This window comes from Colias croceus, chromosome 4 (genome assembly GCF_905220415.1).
Source record: "Colias croceus chromosome 4, ilColCroc2.1".
Classification (NCBI taxonomy): domain Eukaryota; kingdom Metazoa; phylum Arthropoda; class Insecta; order Lepidoptera; family Pieridae; genus Colias; species Colias croceus.
In genome coordinates this window covers 11,048,522-11,066,431 of record NC_059540.1, presented here as the reverse complement: position 1 = coordinate 11,066,431, position 17,910 = coordinate 11,048,522, and the positions used below count along the sequence as shown (strand labels likewise).

At 38.8% G+C, this 17,910-nt stretch overlaps 1 protein-coding gene and 2 non-coding genes across 3 annotated transcripts in view; 1 reads left to right on the top strand and 2 right to left on the bottom strand.

Annotated features, from left to right (window-relative positions):
- LOC123691018 (hemocytin) overlaps window positions 1-17,910 on the top strand; it is a 57,882-nt gene that overhangs the window by 12,604 nt on the left and 27,368 nt on the right. Inside the window, 22 exon segments of the mRNA XM_045635196.1 lie at window positions 807-1,002; window positions 1,789-1,981; window positions 2,219-2,307; window positions 2,552-2,771; window positions 3,190-3,360; window positions 4,242-4,375; window positions 4,787-4,905; window positions 5,504-5,654; window positions 6,087-6,265; window positions 7,333-7,513; window positions 9,151-9,281; window positions 9,786-9,906; window positions 10,325-10,471; window positions 10,663-10,912; window positions 11,318-11,446; window positions 12,138-12,355; window positions 13,086-13,244; window positions 13,536-13,722; window positions 14,152-14,364; window positions 15,058-15,087; window positions 15,434-15,603; window positions 17,402-17,530. Coding sequence (XP_045491152.1) covers window positions 807-1,002; window positions 1,789-1,981; window positions 2,219-2,307; window positions 2,552-2,771; window positions 3,190-3,360; window positions 4,242-4,375; window positions 4,787-4,905; window positions 5,504-5,654; window positions 6,087-6,265; window positions 7,333-7,513; window positions 9,151-9,281; window positions 9,786-9,906; window positions 10,325-10,471; window positions 10,663-10,912; window positions 11,318-11,446; window positions 12,138-12,355; window positions 13,086-13,244; window positions 13,536-13,722; window positions 14,152-14,364; window positions 15,058-15,087; window positions 15,434-15,603; window positions 17,402-17,530 — 3,517 coding nt within the window.
- On the bottom strand, window positions 6,660-6,732 carry Trnaa-agc. Its single transcript has one exon. It is a non-coding gene; the product is annotated as a tRNA-Ala (tRNA).
- Window positions 8,200-8,272, bottom strand: Trnaa-agc. Its single transcript has one exon. It is a non-coding gene; the product is annotated as a tRNA-Ala (tRNA).

Here is a 17,910-nt window from a genome sequence, read left to right as displayed (position 1 = left end):
GTCCTGTCTAGATAATTTCTATTTACATTTAATTTAATTTGATTGGTAACGTGTATTTTGCATCTGTCCTCCTAGATTTATTTATTTATGCTTTATTGCTCAAGTTTAATTACAAATTGAGACTAAACCTAGGATACATTGTACCAAACGGCATTGTAACAGATGTCAAGTATCCAAACGATTTCGCATCTGTTCTCACGTATATTCAAATTCAAATTATTTATTTCTTCCTTTTACAATAGGTCCTTAACTATTTGTGATTGGAACACTTCTAGTAAGCACATAAATGCTTGTGTCAGGAGGTTCCGCTCTTCCTTAACACTATTAGAATAACACTATATCGTAACGTATTATATGTATAGCTTACCGCCCGCGGCTTCGCCCGTTTTCTCTAAAACGATTTGAGATTTAAACTATCCTATCTCTCAAGTTGGATCGAACTGCACATGGTGTGCGAATTTTATTATAATCGGTTAAGTGGTTTAGGAGTCCATTGAGGACAAACATCACGAGAATTATATACAAACATTGTGACACGAGATTTATATATTATACTAGCTTTTCGCCCGCGGCTTCGCCCGCGTTTTCAAAGAAAAACCCGCATAGTTCCCGTTCCCGAGGGATTTCCGGGATAAAACCTATCCTATCTTTCAAGTTGGATCGAACTGCACATGGTGTGCGAATTTTATTATAATCGGTTAAGTGGTTTGGGAGTCCATTGAGGACAAACATTTTGACACGAGATTTATATATATTAAGATTAAGATTAAGATGTATTGTATATGTATAGTATATGTATTGTGCAGCACGTGCTCAAGCGGCGAGTGGCAGTGTACACAGGCCGCGTGCGGTGCGCGCTGCGGGGCGGCCGGCGACCCGCACTACACCACCTTCGACGGGCTGCGGTACGACTTCATGGGGAGATGCTCTTATACCCTGCTAGCGGCTAATAATATCACTGTGAATGTGGATAATGTGGCCTGCTCGGGGGCTATCACTGAGGTATATAGCTAGATATAAATTTTGGGGCAAAAAATCTAGTTGATAGTAAGGATAACGACAACATGGGAAAATGCTCGTATACGCTGCTAGCGGCGAACAATCTTACTGTTAATGTGGATACTGTGGCCTGCTCGGGGGCTATTACTGAGGTATATAGCTAGATATAAATTTTGAGGCAAAAAAAAAAATAACACAAATCTGGTACGGAACGACTTCATGGGGAGATGCTCCTATACCCTGCTAGCGGCTAATAACCTCACTGTTAATGTGGATAATGTGGCCTGATCGGGGGCTATCACTGAGGTAAATAGCTAGATATAAGTTTTGAGGCAAAAAAAAACAAAACAAAAAAAACAAATCTGGTACGAAAAAAATCTAGTTGATAGTAGGGATTACGACTCCATGGGAAAATGCTCGTATTCGCTGCTAGCGGAGAACAATCTTACATTTAATGTGGATAATGTGGCCTGCTCGGAAGCTATTACTGAGGTATATCACTAGATCTAAGTTTTGGGACAAAAAATATTTGATACGACGACGATACATAATACGACGGGCTGCGATTACTTTTTAATTGGTACTCTAATCTTGGACTGAATTTGTATTGGACCATTGTTTTTAGTTTTCAAGCAAAAAAAATTGTTTTCGATCAAAGAAGGCTTCGAAGGAAACTATTTCTTTTTCTTAGTTTTTTTTTTCTGAAAATTGATATGAGTGGACAGTTACGTCAAAATAGTTATATGTTTTAAGTATGGATATGATATTTCTTATAATTTCCCTATCCAGGCAATGAACCTCGCACCCTACAAAGGTGAAGGCAAGCCATCTTGCACCAAGGCAGTAGATATCGAGTACAATGGAGTCAAAATTCACATGAAACAGGGTGGTTTTATTCTGGCCAATGGGAAGGAAGTTTCCACATTGCCTGTTACTGTGGGTGATGTTAGGATCCGAGTGGCGTCATCTTTGTTCGTTATTGGTAAGTATTTTAACTATTATTTAATTATATCGATTTCACAACTTTTGCATATATTCTCTCAGGTAAAATAGCAGTAACTGTATGAAAATTATATTTTAATGCCAAAAAATGACTTACTCCTTATCAGGGTCATGACTTATTTGGTAGCTTATATTTCATTAACACATCGATAAAATAAAAAAGCCTTATTATTGAAGATTGACATGCTGAGATAACTTTTAATGTCTTTTATTGCAGTTCAACTTCCCATCAAAGTGGACATATGGTGGGATGGCGACACTAGAGTGTTCGTTGATGTGCCACCATCGTTTGTTGACCAAACTAAGGTATGTTATTATTTTGTAAAAAATTTTTAATGAATGTATGTATGTACCAATAATAGGCTTACAACTTCCATTAACTATAATTCATATAGACATTAAACGCAATTAAATTAAAAAAATGTGCTCAAAAGTGTTTAAAATTTTGAGGTAAGGTAAGAAAACCTGAAATGTGTAACATTCTTGCAAATAAATATGATTTGAATTTGAAAAGCTCACAGAAAATAAAGTTTTATATATCTTATACCAGGGTCTCTGCGGTACATTCAACCTGAACCAAAAGGACGACTTCCTCACCCCCGAGGGTGACGTGGAGCAGAGTGCAGCAGCGTTCGCCAACAAGTGGAAGACCAGGGAGTTCTGTGATGACACCAGTACTGAAGAACCGGAGCATCCCTGCACAGTGAATGTGGAGAATAAGGACGTGGCTGAACAGTACTGTGGGAAGCTGAAGAGTTCACTGTTTGAAGGTTAGTTTTAATTTTAATAACTCAGCCCCCGGAATCACAGACACAATAGAAAATCTATTGTGTCGTGGACCGAAATTGATTTCATTGTAATCGGTTCAGTAATATTTGCGTGAAAGAGTAACAAACACACACACACACACATCCTCACAAACTTTCGCATTTATAATATTAGTAGGATAAAAATAATTACGTTAAAAACAATCGACTTCAAAAATGGAAAAGTAAAAAATAAAAAAGATTTGATATTATTAATTACCAACATCCCGCATCGAACAAAGAAAGAATCACGTGAATCGGTTCAGAAACGTCGGAGTAATCGGTGTACATACATAAAAAAAATATACACCGGCCGAATTGATAACCTCCTCCTTTTTTTGAAGTCGGTTAATAAATAAATAAATAATCTTATCGTTTCCAGCGTGCCACTGGCACGTGGACGTGTCCCCGTATTACTCGGCGTGCGTGTACGACATGTGCGCGTGCGCGGGGGACGCCGCGCGGTGCCTGTGCCCCGCGCTCGCGGGATACGCGGACGCGTGCGCGCGCGCAGGCGTCATGCTGCACTGGCGGTACGACGTCAAGGAGTGCGGTGAGATATATTATACTTGCTTTTTTTTTTTTATATAAGCGGAGGCAACAGAGCAGACGCGTCACCTGATGGAAAGTGTACTGCGTCGCCCATACGCACCAGCAATGCTAGGGACATTATCAGTGCGTTGCCGGCCTTTAAGATAGGAGTACGCTCTTTTCTTGAAGGTCCCTAAGTCGTAACCGTTTGGAAACACCGCATGAGGAAGTTCACTCCATAAGTTTGTTGTGCGCGGAAAGAAGCTTCTTTTGAAGCGCGCAGTCGTCGACCTTAAGTTGAAGTTATGCTTCTTTTGGCGCGATGGAGAAAAATGATGAGAGTGAATTTTTACATTACACACCGACACCTAAATTCAACAGCATGAAGTTAGTTCTAGGTGGTATGAAAATTGATAACTATGTTCAAGTTGTATATTCTAGTATTTTTTCCATACGCCAAAGAAGTATAACTTCGAACGCGTGTACATAAGTACACACACTCTTTTTTTTAAAGTAGCATATCATCTTCAGCCCGTTATGTTCCCACTGGTACACAAATCTCTTATGAAGATAAAGATTCTACCACGCTGGCAAAGAGGTGCGTGTTGGCAGATTTCATATGACGTCGAATATCTTAATTATTCGTCATGTCAAAATTTTTGATATTTTCCTTAATTTGTGATGCTCGAAATGATGAAGGAAAATATCAATACGTTCAGATAAATTAAAAGAATCGCGTCAAAACATTTGATTCCTGTACGCTTTCCTAGTTTCGAACCCGACTTATCGATTTGAAACCCGAGATCCATCACTGCTTTAATTTAAGAAACATGATTTTCTATTGACTTCTATTTGACTATTATAAACATACGTTCTTTTTTAATAATATTTTACTACCCACAGAGCTACAATGCACCGGCGGGCAGGAGTACACAGTATGTGCCGACAGCTGCGTGCGCACGTGCACCGACGTGGCGCTGGACGCGGGCAACTGTCACCCGCAGTGTGTGGAGGGGTGCGCGTGCCCCGCGGGACAGGTGCGTGACGTGATGTGTTGTGATGTCCTGTGACGTGTTGTGATGTGACGTGCGTGTTGTGTCCGTGACGTGTTATGATGTGTTGTGTTGTGTCGTGACGTAATGTGACGTGTTGTGATGTGTTGTGTCGTGATGTGATGTGACGTGACGTGTCGTGGCGCTATGCCACAATAACAACACGTCACGTCACATCACAACACGTCACGATACAACACGACACGCCGCGTCACATCACAACACGTCACGACACAAGTCGTCACGTCACACGATATATAAAGTTTTTCTTCAATCCGTTTGTAAAGATTTTTTTTACACCATGACTGTTACTAATGTTTATAAGCGTGGTCGTGGCAACTTACGTCCAACTGCTCCTTTGCTTGCTTTGGCATAAAAAAATACTTTTTCTCACAGGTGTTAGATGACAACAACGAATGTGTGCCAATAGCCAAGTGCGGTTGTTACCACTCCGGGCTCGCGTACAAGGCGGGACAGAAACTGGTGCGAGCTGGACGACGGGAACGAGAGCTTTGGTAATGTTATTTTTCATGAATACAGGGTGTTCCATTGTCGGTTTAATAATTCAAGTTTTTGGTTGTTTTTGTAATTTCTCGAACTCAGCGTATGCAAAACTATGAGCTTAGTACGGACACCACGTATAGTTTAAATTACAGAATAAAAAATTTTCAAGTGAATGTTTTTATTTTTTTTTATCATCCCTTGTCAATAAAAACAGCGTAAGAAAAGCACTAAGCACTGATTGGCACTTTATTGCTAAGTAATAAGAGTCGTTATTTTTTGTCGTACCTATTTATTCTGTGGCAGGATTTTTTTTTAAAAGTAATAGCAATGCTAACATCGTAAGGATAATGATCTACATAATAAACAAAAAATGTGTGCGTGTACTAGTGTACACACGTAAGATGTGAAACTTCTTTATTATGACCTTATTTTTCAAAAAATAATTGACTATATTATGCAACTTTACAGAAATACGTCGAATCACGCGTGGTAGGGATAAGAAAAAGATGGCGCGTAACGGAAAAACGTCACGCGTAACGAAAAAATGTTACACTAAATTTTTTTCCAACCCCGATAAAGAAGTTTCACTTCAATAAATAAATTCCACAGCACATGCGCCGGCGCACGATGGGAGTGCACTCCAGCAACTCCAGAAGACATTGCTGCGTATCCTCCCGCTGAGGATCTGCGGAGCAACTGCACAAGTTCTAATAACATGGAGTTCACTACTTGCCTTAGTGCTGAGCCGGTGACCTGTAAGGTTTGTGTACTGTAGGAAGAGTTTTTTTTTTTGTGTTGGTGATAATGATAAAGATGCTATGAACGTTAAAAGTCACTTTGACTTCTTCTTTTTCTTCTTAATGGCAACGCCTTGAATGGAGAATGGATTGCCTTCTTAATTTCCGTTTGGTTGAATTAAATAGGGAATATTATACCTTATAAGTTTTGCGTTTTTTGAAGTTACACTTCTTTTGGCGCGATGGAGAAAAATGATGAGAGTGAATTTTTACGATGCGCGCGCACACCGACACCTAAATTTAACAGCATGAAGTTAGTTCTAGGTGGTATGTCACTGTGTTCAAATTGTATATTCTAGTATTTTTTTCCATACGCCAAAGAAATATAACTTCTAACGCGTGTACATAAGTACACACACTCTTTTTTTTAATAACTAATTTATAATTCCTTACAGAACATGCACTTGCCACCCACCACCATATCTGGAGAATGTCGTCCAGGATGCCGTTGCAAGCCGGGCTTCGTGCTGGACACCAGCTCGGACAGATGCGTGTTGCCAGTGGCGTGCCCGTGCCACCACGGCGGCACCAGCTACCCGGACGGACACACCATGCAGGAGGAGTGCAACACTTGGTGAGACTCGTGCTGGACACGCTCCGACAGATGCGTGTTGCCAGCGCGTGACAAAAAAAAAGAAAAACAAAAAAAAATGTGTGCGTGTACTCGTGTACACGTAAGAAGTGAAACTTCTTTATGACCTTATTTTTCAAAAAATAATTTACTATATGCAACTTTACAGGAATACGTCGAATCACGCGTGGTAGGGATAAAAAAAAAGATGGCGCGAAGCGAAAAAATGTCACGCACAACGAAAAAATGTTACATTAAATTTTTTTCCAACCCCGATAGAGAAATTTCACTTCAAAAATCGTGTGTAAAAAAATTTAAATGGAATAAACTTCTTGAATGTCAACGGATCTGTGTTATTTTAATCTTAATTTTTTTGATAAATAATTATAAAAAAAATTGGAGGCGCCGGGTATCGATCCCGGTACCTCTCGCATGCTAAGCGAGCGCTCTACCATCTGAGCTACGCCCCCGATGTTAAAACATTCAAAAGAAACAGTGCCAAAACAAAATCGTACGCAAAATACAAGCAATGCGTATTTTAATTAGAGCACCTTTCACTTGCGTCCACCCGAACAATACAACTCGTTAGGCAATGAATGCGTGCAATTAATGTTGAAACAGCTATACAAGATCTATTCCAAATATTATTTTTATTTCTACAAGGAAAGCAAATTTTTTCGACTAATTTAAAGATGAAAGAATTTATTGTCATTGTTCATAAATGCCAACAGTAAAAACAGAATAACTTAGCAGTGTTTTATCATCAGTAAATGTGTTATTTTTGCTCCCTGACAAATGATCTTGTCCATGTATTTGGCTGACATTTCTTAAAAAAAATCATCCTCATCATCACGCGTTCCCTTTTTGATTTTCTATTTTATACATCAAGTTTAAAATTTACCATAAAAAAATCACTCTTACAGAAAAGGCAACAACGTTATTTTTCTATCTTATTCCTTTTAATACAGCTCATCTAATATTTATCAAAAAAAACTATGTATCTCCTTTGCCTGGGCACAACCCTCCATTGAAAAAAAAATCATTTTTTCATTTTTTATTTTTTCCCGTAGCAAATGCGTGAGCGGCAAATGGTCGTGCACACAGCAACAGTGCTCAGGCGTGTGCATGTCGTGGGGAGATTCGCACATGGTCTCGTTTGACGGTACCATGTTTGATTTCGAGGGTGTTTGTAGTTATTTATTGGCCAAGGGCACTATGGACACGGAGGATGGATTCAGTATTGAGATACAGGTGAGATATCTTGGAGTTATTATGATGTTATATGGCAGTTTTATTTCTAGTATAGGAACGTTCGTACGTACGTTATACACTGACAATAATACTGCTATAAGATATCATGTTAATCCCCCAGGAAGCTATGTTTCTACTGAATAATATCTACACTAATATTACAAAGAGAAAAAACTTTGTTTGTTTGTTTGATTGTAATGAATAGGCTCATAGACTACTTGACCGATTTTGATGAAATTAGGCACAGACAATCTTTAGACCACGAGAAAGAACATAGGCTCCTTTTTATTGCGAAATATGTACCACGGGCGAAGCCGGGGCGGACCGCTAGATATAAACATTTATATAGGATATTTTGAATCAAAAATAAAGGACGTCAATTGGTCTCATTTTTTAATTTGAAAAAGTATAAATTTAATTGAGCAGAGTACTTACTTACAAAGTATAAAGTCCAAATATTTAAAATTAAATTAATAAACAAAAATACCATACTTCTATACACTCATAATCTAATATCGTTGTGACATTTTTATTTGCCGCGCGCTGGTCACTTGACTTTTCCTAATCTTTTTTTGTCTTAAAAAAGCAAAAAAAGCTCATATTAAAAAATCTTGATACATATCAATTTCTGAAGATTTATTTACACATAAAACTAAAAAAAAAAAAAACAACAACAAAAAAATCTTTGGAGGCGCCGGGTATCGATCCCGGTACCTCTCGCATGCTAAGCGAGCGCTCTACCATCTGAGCTACGCCCCCGATAGAAATAACTGTGAAACAAAAATATACGTAAAAAAAGTATTTATACTTTTGTATGCGTATTGCGTATGCGCGTACGTGATATAAGCGACTTTCACTTATAAAATAAACGTAAACCTTATTACAATGTATAATAAGACTAATTTAAATGATTCAGTTTAATTCAATTGTCATTTAACATTAATTTATTGTTAGGTTTTTACGCAAAAGTTTATTGAGTAGAAATTATTTTTCCTAGTTTTAAATATTGTGTTGTCAAGTTTATTTAATGCTTTAAGCATGAGTACATCTAACTATCTGATATAGTTATCTAGTAATATTATATCTTCAATGTAGAGCATAAGCAATAAAATTTATTTTATTACCTGCGCAAGTTTATCTAATCATCAATTTATACTAATGTTATAAAGATTTGTATGTATGTTTGTAACAAATTAACTCAAAATATACTGGACGGATTTGGATGAAACTTTACAGTAATATAGGTTATACTTCAGAATATGAGCTATAGAAATACTTGATTTTGCCCGCGGGTGACAGGATGTAGCATAGCTATAGTGTCCCTATAAAAATGTCGAAAATAAATAGGAAAATATTACATCCATACTAATATTATAAATGCGAAAGTAACTCTGTCTGTCTGTCTGTTACTCATTCACGCCTCAACTACTGAACCAATTTGCATGAAATTTGGTATAGAGATATTTTGATACCCGAAAAAGGACATAGGCTACTTTTTTCCCCGGGACATAGGATAGGTTTTATCCTTGAAGTCCCACGGGAACAGGAACTATGAGGGTTTTTCTTTGACTGCGCGGGCGAAGCCGCGGGCGGAAAGCTAGTACTATATAAATAAAATATTTCCTCTATTTGTATAGAATGTCCCATGAGGTACAACAGGGGCCACTTGCTCCAAAGCAATCACGCTCAGTGTTGGTAGTGGGGACTCTTTGGAGACAGCCACCCTGGCCAAAGGTGCTCCTCTTCCTGATGGAAGCAGTTTGAAGAGGTGTGTGCCATTTATATTTCTATCTATAGTTTATTTTTAAAGTTTTTTTTTCTTTTTTGTACAAAAAATTTAATTGGATATGTAACTAAACTTTTTTACATGTAAAATACAAACTACCTTTAATTATTTATAGAAAGCATGTATCGTTATTTGTTCATTCGTCTATCTTAAAAGCTAATGCATTGAACAACTAAGACACTCAATTGTTTTATTAACATTTCCCTCACTTTCATAATGTACATAATATTTACATTTTGAGTAACGACATTGTATTATACAGAACGATGAATTCCATAAGTTTAATAAATTTTTACTTACAAAATCTATTGAAAGTTGCACTTTCTTGTGATTGATTTTCCGCGAGTATAAAACATTTAGAAATCAAAGAATATCTAATGGATTTAGACGATTTGTTCATTATATTTTTAACCCGATGTTTCAAACACTGTATTATGTTAATTTCATATCAAGTTTGAAAATAAATGCAAAAATGCTTAATTGCAGAATAAAACTCCGTACAGCGGGCGTATACACGTTCCTGGACGTGCCCACGGCGGGTCTCAGCGTGCAGTGGGATCGTGGTCTAAGGGCTTATGTGAAGCTGGATCCTATGTGGAGGAATAGGGTATGTGTTTGTGTTATGTGGTTTGCTATACTGTAGTGTGTTGCACCGTGGTGGATTGTACTCTTGTGTACTGTAGTGTATTGCACTGTGGTGTACTCTATTATACACTGTAGTGTTCTATACTCTACTGTACTCTATTGTAACACACTGTAGTTTTTTGTACTGTGATGTACGGTACTGCAATATGAATTTATGCAATGTTTTTACTAGAAACCATGTTTAGCTATAAGTATTTGGTATTTAATTTTCTGTAATGTATTTGCCATATTATTTACAGAAAATAATTGCAATGCATCCATTGATCAGTCTGTACTAAAAATAGTAAATAATTATGTGTAGTTCATTAATATAAACGGCGATGAAAAAAAAATTACATATTATGGATAAATTTTAATACTTATATTTTTAAAACGATCAGGTGAAAGGTCTCTGCGGCAACTTCAACGGCGACAACCGTGACGACTTCCAGACGCCATCTGGCGGAGGACTTGCTGAATCTTCTGCTTTGCTGTTCGCTGACTCGTGGAAACTGAAGCCGACTTGCCCGAAACCGCAGGAGATGACTGTGAGTGGTTGTGTGATTTTGTGGTTAGATATATTTATTCGTTGTTGGCACATATCCTACATGTGTTAACATAAAGTATTAATTCTTATAGTATATTTCTTTAATATATTTGCTTTTGTAATTTTTATGTCCTGGTGCACAATAAAGTATTTTTGTTTGTTTGTTTGTATTCACACACCCCTTATATCCAGGACCACTGCGCCGAGCGCGCACACCGCAAGGACTGGGCGTTCCACACGTGCGGTGCCCTCAAGCGGCACCCGTTCACACTGTGCCACAGCGAGGTGCCGGTCAGTCCGTTCGTGACGCGGTGCGCGGCGGACGCGTGCGCGTGCGACGCGGGCGCGGACTGCGAGTGCGCGTGCGCGGCCATCGCTGCGTATGCGCACGCGTGCGCGTTACGCGGGGTGCATCTCAGGTGGAGGACGCAGGAACTGTGCCGTGAGTATTTATATAAGTATTTATTAATTTTGAAGAGGGATCAAAAGTGTTTTTTTTTTATTTTATTTGGAAATTTAAGACTAACGCGATTATTTAAATCTATCACTATCTTGACGTTTCGCATCTTTGTAGTGAGCATAGTTACGAAAATTAAAGTCTTTAATTTCTAATTCTCTCGTATAATCAAGCACAAAAATCACTATTGTTTTTATATGCTTATGAAAATGTTCACACTTTTATTCCAAATAAATATGCAGATTCAGTATTGTAATGCAGCACATTACAGTACAGATATTTACAATACTCTACACTGTAAAGTATAAAATGCATCACCACACTACAGTTTTACTAATCATATAAATCTAACAGACATATTATGATATTTTATTTTATTTATTTTCACAGCAATGCAATGTGACGAAGAGTGCAGCAACTACAGTGAATGTATGTCTGCGTGTCCTCCGGAAACCTGTGACAATATACTCGACTATGCGGACATTAAAGCAGTTTGTGAACAAGAGACGTGTGTTGAAGGTAATTTCTATGGTTATTTAGAAACATTGGCTTTATTATTTTTTTAATACACCTAATGATTTAAACTTGTTCGTTTGAATAATATCAATTTTTTTCGAAGCAAGTGTTTTTCTTTTTGATAATGTTCCAGCTCGAAGGACCATTTTTTGGCTTACTTTAAATACTACCGTATTAAGAATAACGTTGTCATAACTAAGTTGTGTTATTTTATTGTATTTTTACATTTTGTAGCACTGTAAAGTATCATGCAATCAACAGTACAAGTGGCTGAATTTTTGTCGTCTATTCGTTTTCAATAATAATAATTTCCTCGGCATGTTATTGCGTGTTGTGAAATTTAGCTACTAATTGCGACAAGTTGACCCGTATCACTGCGTCTTAGGCTGGTTGCAGAGCTTGACCGACCATCAGTGCGTACGTCAGTCGCGCTTGTCATATGTATGGAAATTCATAAAACCATTCATAGCTAGACCGAACATACGCACGCGTATTGTCATGCGTATAGTGTCATATTCATACACATTGTTGATGCGTATCGTCAGGACCGACGGTACGCACTGATGGTCGGTCAAGCTCTGCAACCAGCCTTAATGTTTTGTGTTTTGAGCGTTTGCTTTTGGTCTTGGCCTGCATCGTTGCAGTTCGTATTTTACGATAGCGGTACCTCCTCAATAAACGTACCGTGTTACAGGTTGCAAGCCCAACAAGACCTGTCCAGAAGGCACGGTGTACTCCAACAGTTCGCTCAAAGAGTGCGTGGCCCGCAGCCAGTGCAAGCCCCCGTGCATGGCGCTGGAGGGCGGGCGCGTGGTGCTGGAGGGCGAGGTGCTGGAGGAGGACGCGTGTCACACGTGCCGCTGCTCCAAGCGAAGCCGCGTGTGTACAGGACTGCCCTGCTCCACGGAGATGGTGAGACATTAAACTTTCAGCACAGAATACATAATAGTAGCTAAACGCTACAGAACGGACACTCTCCGCCTCCCGCCATAATTAAACACTTACCTCACCCCGCACGATCACGCTATAGATGGCCCGCATTTTTCCGTAAGGGCGATACGCAACGAAGATTGACAACATTAATCAAATTGACTTAAAGTAATTTTATTATTTTGTATTTGTGATTATCGTTTTTCGTAGAAAATGGTTAGATATTGTGCTGTTTACGGATGTATTTCATCAGAAAAACGCGAATTTCTTTACGCTAGTCACAAATGTGAATACAGTGTGACTGTCAAAACGATAATTTTGTATGGAGTGTCCGGGGTGTGCTTTCAGTCCAAAACAGCAAAATATAAGAATCCATTGCCACTTGAACAAGAAAATATAAATATAAAGGTGACTGATATAGTGATCTATCAACGCACAGCTTAAGCCACTTGACGGATCGGGCTAAAATTTGGCATGCAGGTAAAATAATATAGGCATCCGTTAAGAAAGGATTTTGATCAATTCTACTCCCAAGGGGATACAATAGGGTGTAATAGTTTGTATGAAATAGATGTTACTTAACGTGTGCGAAGCCGCGGGCAAAAGCTAATCGAATTATAGAAGTGTTAGAACCTTTTATTGATGCACTCATCCAAGCTTCAATTTCACAAACTGTCCCGTTCCACACACCTTAATTACTTTTAATTCACAGACGACACCAGGTTCCACTCCTATACCAGAAACAACACCTCATGATGAAGCGTTCCGCTGTAAGTCCGGCTGGAGCCAGTGGTTCAACCGCGGTGGACCGGAGAAGGACTCCAATCGACGATCTTTGGAAAAAGAACCCTTGCCCAAGCCTAATGAATTCGTAAGTTTAAATCAAGACTCGTCTTTCTTGTTCTGCTTGTTAAAAAGTTACAATTTAAAAATGTATGTCTAATTTCAATTATTTCGATGTCGAAACCCTTTATTGTTTTTCCTCTTCTGCTTCCCGTAAACTGTTTGACATGACTACCTATATTTATTTTTTTTATTAGTTAAATTATCAAAAAAACACTATTACAATCTTTAATTACAACTTTAATAATTCTTCCAATTTTATTTTCTGTCATTTTACATTATTATCTTTATTCAATTCTTCTTCCAAATCCCCAAATAGGCAAGTGGAACACCTACTTGCAAGAAAGAAGACATGACAGACATCGAGTGTCGCACAGTGAAGGACCACAAGAGTGCAAAGGAAACTGGACTCAATGTCGAGTGCAGTTTGGAGCATGGTCTCTTGTGCGATGAGGCTGGCGAGTGTCCGGACTTTGAGATACGGGTGCTGTGCAAGTGTGCAGAAGGTAAGTGTATTTTCAGATATAATTTGTTCTTTTATTATATTTTATGTTAGAAGACAGATTAGGCTCCAGCAGAAACAAATGTAGAAGAGAAATTTTCTCAATTTTAATAATTGCCTTTTACAAATCTGACTAGCAAGACAGATTTGTAAATACCGAATGATGTCCGAAATTTTCCATCGCGTGACATTTCAGCTAATAAAGCTAAAAGGGAAGTTTAAAATGTTTGTATTTAGTTTGTTATATTGGAATTTTGATGAATTTAAACAGAACGATTTAAGCGTAACGAACATCATATGTCCTACCCCGATACATTGGCATTTTTATCAATTTGTTCTCATAAATATAAAAGTATTCAAATTCAAATTCCAATATTTTATTTTGTTATTTACATTATATTTATATAATTATTATTATTTTAATATCCCATAGAACCGTTCCAATGCCTGAACGCATCTCACCCGAACAACCCGCACCCGACGGACTGCAGCAAGTTCTACGAGTGCACGCCGGGGATGGAGTCCCAGGTTCATGCCGTGGAGAAGTCATGTCCTCCAGGGCTCATGTACCACCCTGGGCTCATGGTCTGTGATTGGCCAGCTGCTGTCATCGCTGTTAGACCTGAGTGCGGACAGATTACTACTGGTAAATATAACTATGAAGTTATGCACAGCTTCGAAGTAGGATTTTTAAATATTTACCGCAGAATTTTGGAAATAATATAAACATAAAACTGTGGTCTCGATACGAGTGAAATTCAGCTAAATCTAATATCTAATATATATTATAAAGGCGAAAGTTTGTATGGATGTATGGATGTATGGATGTATGGATGTATGGATGTTTGTTACTCTTTCACGTAAAAACTACTGAACCGATTACAATGAAATTTAGCACACATATAGAGGGTAACTTGGATTAACACATAGGATAGTTTTTATCCCGGAAATCCCACGGGAACGGGAACTATGCGGGTTTTCCTTTGCAAACGCGGGCGAAGCCACGGGCGGAAATCTAGTTATGGAATATGAGCGTTTTACCAATACAATGTTGCATGTTGCTGTGTGTTGTTATCTGTTGCGGCGTGTGGTTGCGTCTTGTGGCGTGTTACAGTGTTGTTACGTATTACCGTATGTGGCTGCGTGTCGCTGCGTGATACACGGGTTAAACCTCAAGTTACGGACACTTGAACTATGAAATAAATATAAGAACCATCAATATGTTGAAAGAAATATTCCTAATTAACTGATTTCTAAAAAAAATGTAAAAATATTGACGTTACCTTCTTACGTTACGTGTATATTTACAATCAAATGACTTTCGTAAAATTCTTTTCAGAAGCAGTACCCTCGGTTAGAGTACAAACAGGTAAATAAAATTAAACAAATATATGCGTTATATTATTGAGTTGTCTTTTCTTTCTTATTATACTTTTAATATTAAAAGTTATAGTGCTTTCTATTGTTGCATTGGAAAATTTAGTTAATTTATATAAATTATAAATCGTAATTATAGTAAGTATGGTGCTTTGAATTGACATACATAATATGTGAGTGCACTGTAAACAGTATAGATCCAAATCTGGATTTTATAAGGTTTTATTTCATTTTACAATATGAAATATTTTAAACACTGACTTTTGCAAAAAAAAAAACAAAAATTTGGATGAACTTTTATCGAGTTCCACGACTGACCAATCTAATTGTCTCTTCAGAAAAAGTAACAACACAAACAACTACAACAACAACAACAACACCATCATCAACAACTTCAAGTGGTCCGTGTGCCCCGGGTGAAGAGTTCAAGTGCCTGTACCCTTGTGACCAGCTTTGCGATCACTTCAAGGGGCAGTTGCAGGATCAGGGGCAGTGTTTGATGGGAGAGGTGTGTTTTATAGTTCTGTTTTAAATTTTTATTTATTTTATTTATTTCTTTATTTCAGGCAACAAATGTAGTTACAGTTAAAGGTCTTAATATAACTTAAAAACTACGGCCCATATGAACTTAAAACTACTTAAATACTAAATTAATACACGCTATGCCTTCGGCGTGTGACGCGATTCCGGGGGGCCGGGTATCCGTCCGCGGAAGCGGCGAAACACAACTCCCTGCGGCCAAAACCCTTCGTCCATGTAGACGCTCAGCTTGGCGGTCGGTACTCTCACCACGAAGGAGTTGAAGCTCACTTTATGGCGAGACTCCAGACGTTCCACTCGCAGACTCAAACCTGTCTTCGCATGCAAGTACTCGACAACATCTTCAGTCTTGGTACAGTAGTGCACACGAGACACATAGAGCGGCGTCGTCGGCACCTCTGCGCGCATCCGCAAGTTTGGATCTTTCGTTGCGGTGCCGCACTTGTTCTGACGATTCAACTTCTTCTTCTTCTGGACTTTTGTGAAGCCATCCTCGTCAACGTCCTTCGTTTTTGAAGGTAAACTTTTCCGCACGGGTGCGTTTACTCCTTTTGATGATTTTGGGGTCGCAGTCATTTTTGAGGCTGCGGCGGCGTAGTCACATTGAGGAGCAGCTGGCAACGTGACATGCGATGTCTTCTCCGGGGGAGAGGTAACGGGAGCGGGGCGCGGGGCATCACTCGGGTCATCGGCGGTCGGCGACACATCAACATCAGCAGTTAAAATGCCGACGCATGCATTTTGAGCTCCGCGACGTGCATTCACATATGACGGCACGGGTGACCTACATATTGCATGCGCATCGCGATATGACGCTAACTCGACTCGTAAATCGGAGATGGTCTTCTCTGAAGCCTCCAACTTGGTGTGTACCTCGGCCAGACTCGCCTTAAGGAATGTGATGTCCTTAAGGAGCCTCGTAACATCGACGTGGTCAAATCCCACCGGAGGAAGTTTATGCAACTCCTTTGCGACGAAATCGGGCACGTCATCGGGATCAGTCACCTTCAATAGGCTGATGATATCCTGTATGCATTTTTCACCCCCGTTCCTGCGGCGGGACGGCATCGTGGCAATCTTGTCCAGCGTTTGGTAGAGTAGCACCTTGCCACTGCTAATTTCCTCCTCCTTAAAGTTAGTTTTGCAGATTTGCATGATGCTAACCTCGTCCATTGTATCGATGGCATTTTGAATGAACGCCAACAGCTCATTTACAATGAGTGTTTTACAACTCATTATAAAAAGTTCATGCAGCGGCAAAGCCGCGCGTGACGCGAATTGTTATTCCTTACTGTGCTAGCACTAATCACGTCCGATTCCGAACGCGTCTAGCGCACCACCAGCGTTTAAATGGGGCAGTCTGTTATACTCTCAAGGGTACACTTTTTAATATTAACTTTGTGTGGAATTTAGAATGGAAAACGTTGAAGATGCAAGTTGCAAGATGTATTAGATACTATTTTCACTTTTCTACAAAAATTAACACTTTAGGTTTTTACTCATGTTTTCGTGTGCTGGTGAAACTACGGGACACAGAAATTTTTTTATGTTGTCATTATAATACTTAATAAGAAATAAAATATCTTGACCGTGGCAAACTCAACCCAAGATTTTTTAACCAATTCGACTGAATAAAATCAATAAATTTTCCAACATTAATATAAACTAAGATAGGGTATCTTAAGTTATATGCTGCGGAAGTCAATTCGTTATCTAACAATCTTTAATTCATCATGATTTAATAATATCCTCACTAATTTGATCAGGCGTGCGTAAACGGCTGCGTGTCTAAGAACGCAAACAGCACGTGCGCTGCGGGCTCCATGTGGCGCGACACACACACGTGCGTGCCCGTACAGGACTGCACTTGTAACTTCCAAGGACGGATTGTTAAGGTTAGTGCACACTGATCATGTACACACGAAAATAAAATAAATAGAAGTCTTTATTGAGTTCAAAAATAAATAAAATGCATTTTAAAGTATCGTTCTAACATGCATAAGGAAAATGGAGATATAAATCTACTATATAAAAATAAGTCGGGTTTTCCTTCCTGGCGCTATAACTCCAGAACGCACGAACCGATTTCCACGGGTTTGCATTCGTTGGAAAGGTCTCGGGCTCCGTGAGGTAAACCAAAGCAGAGCAAAGAAAAGGTGTCTCTGGTGGCGAAGCGGAGTTCGCCCGGTTTGCTAGTACTTAATAAAATAAAACGTACTCTTAGGTACGACGTACTACAGTTACTAAAATATATTTGGTACCAAAATATTTTTTT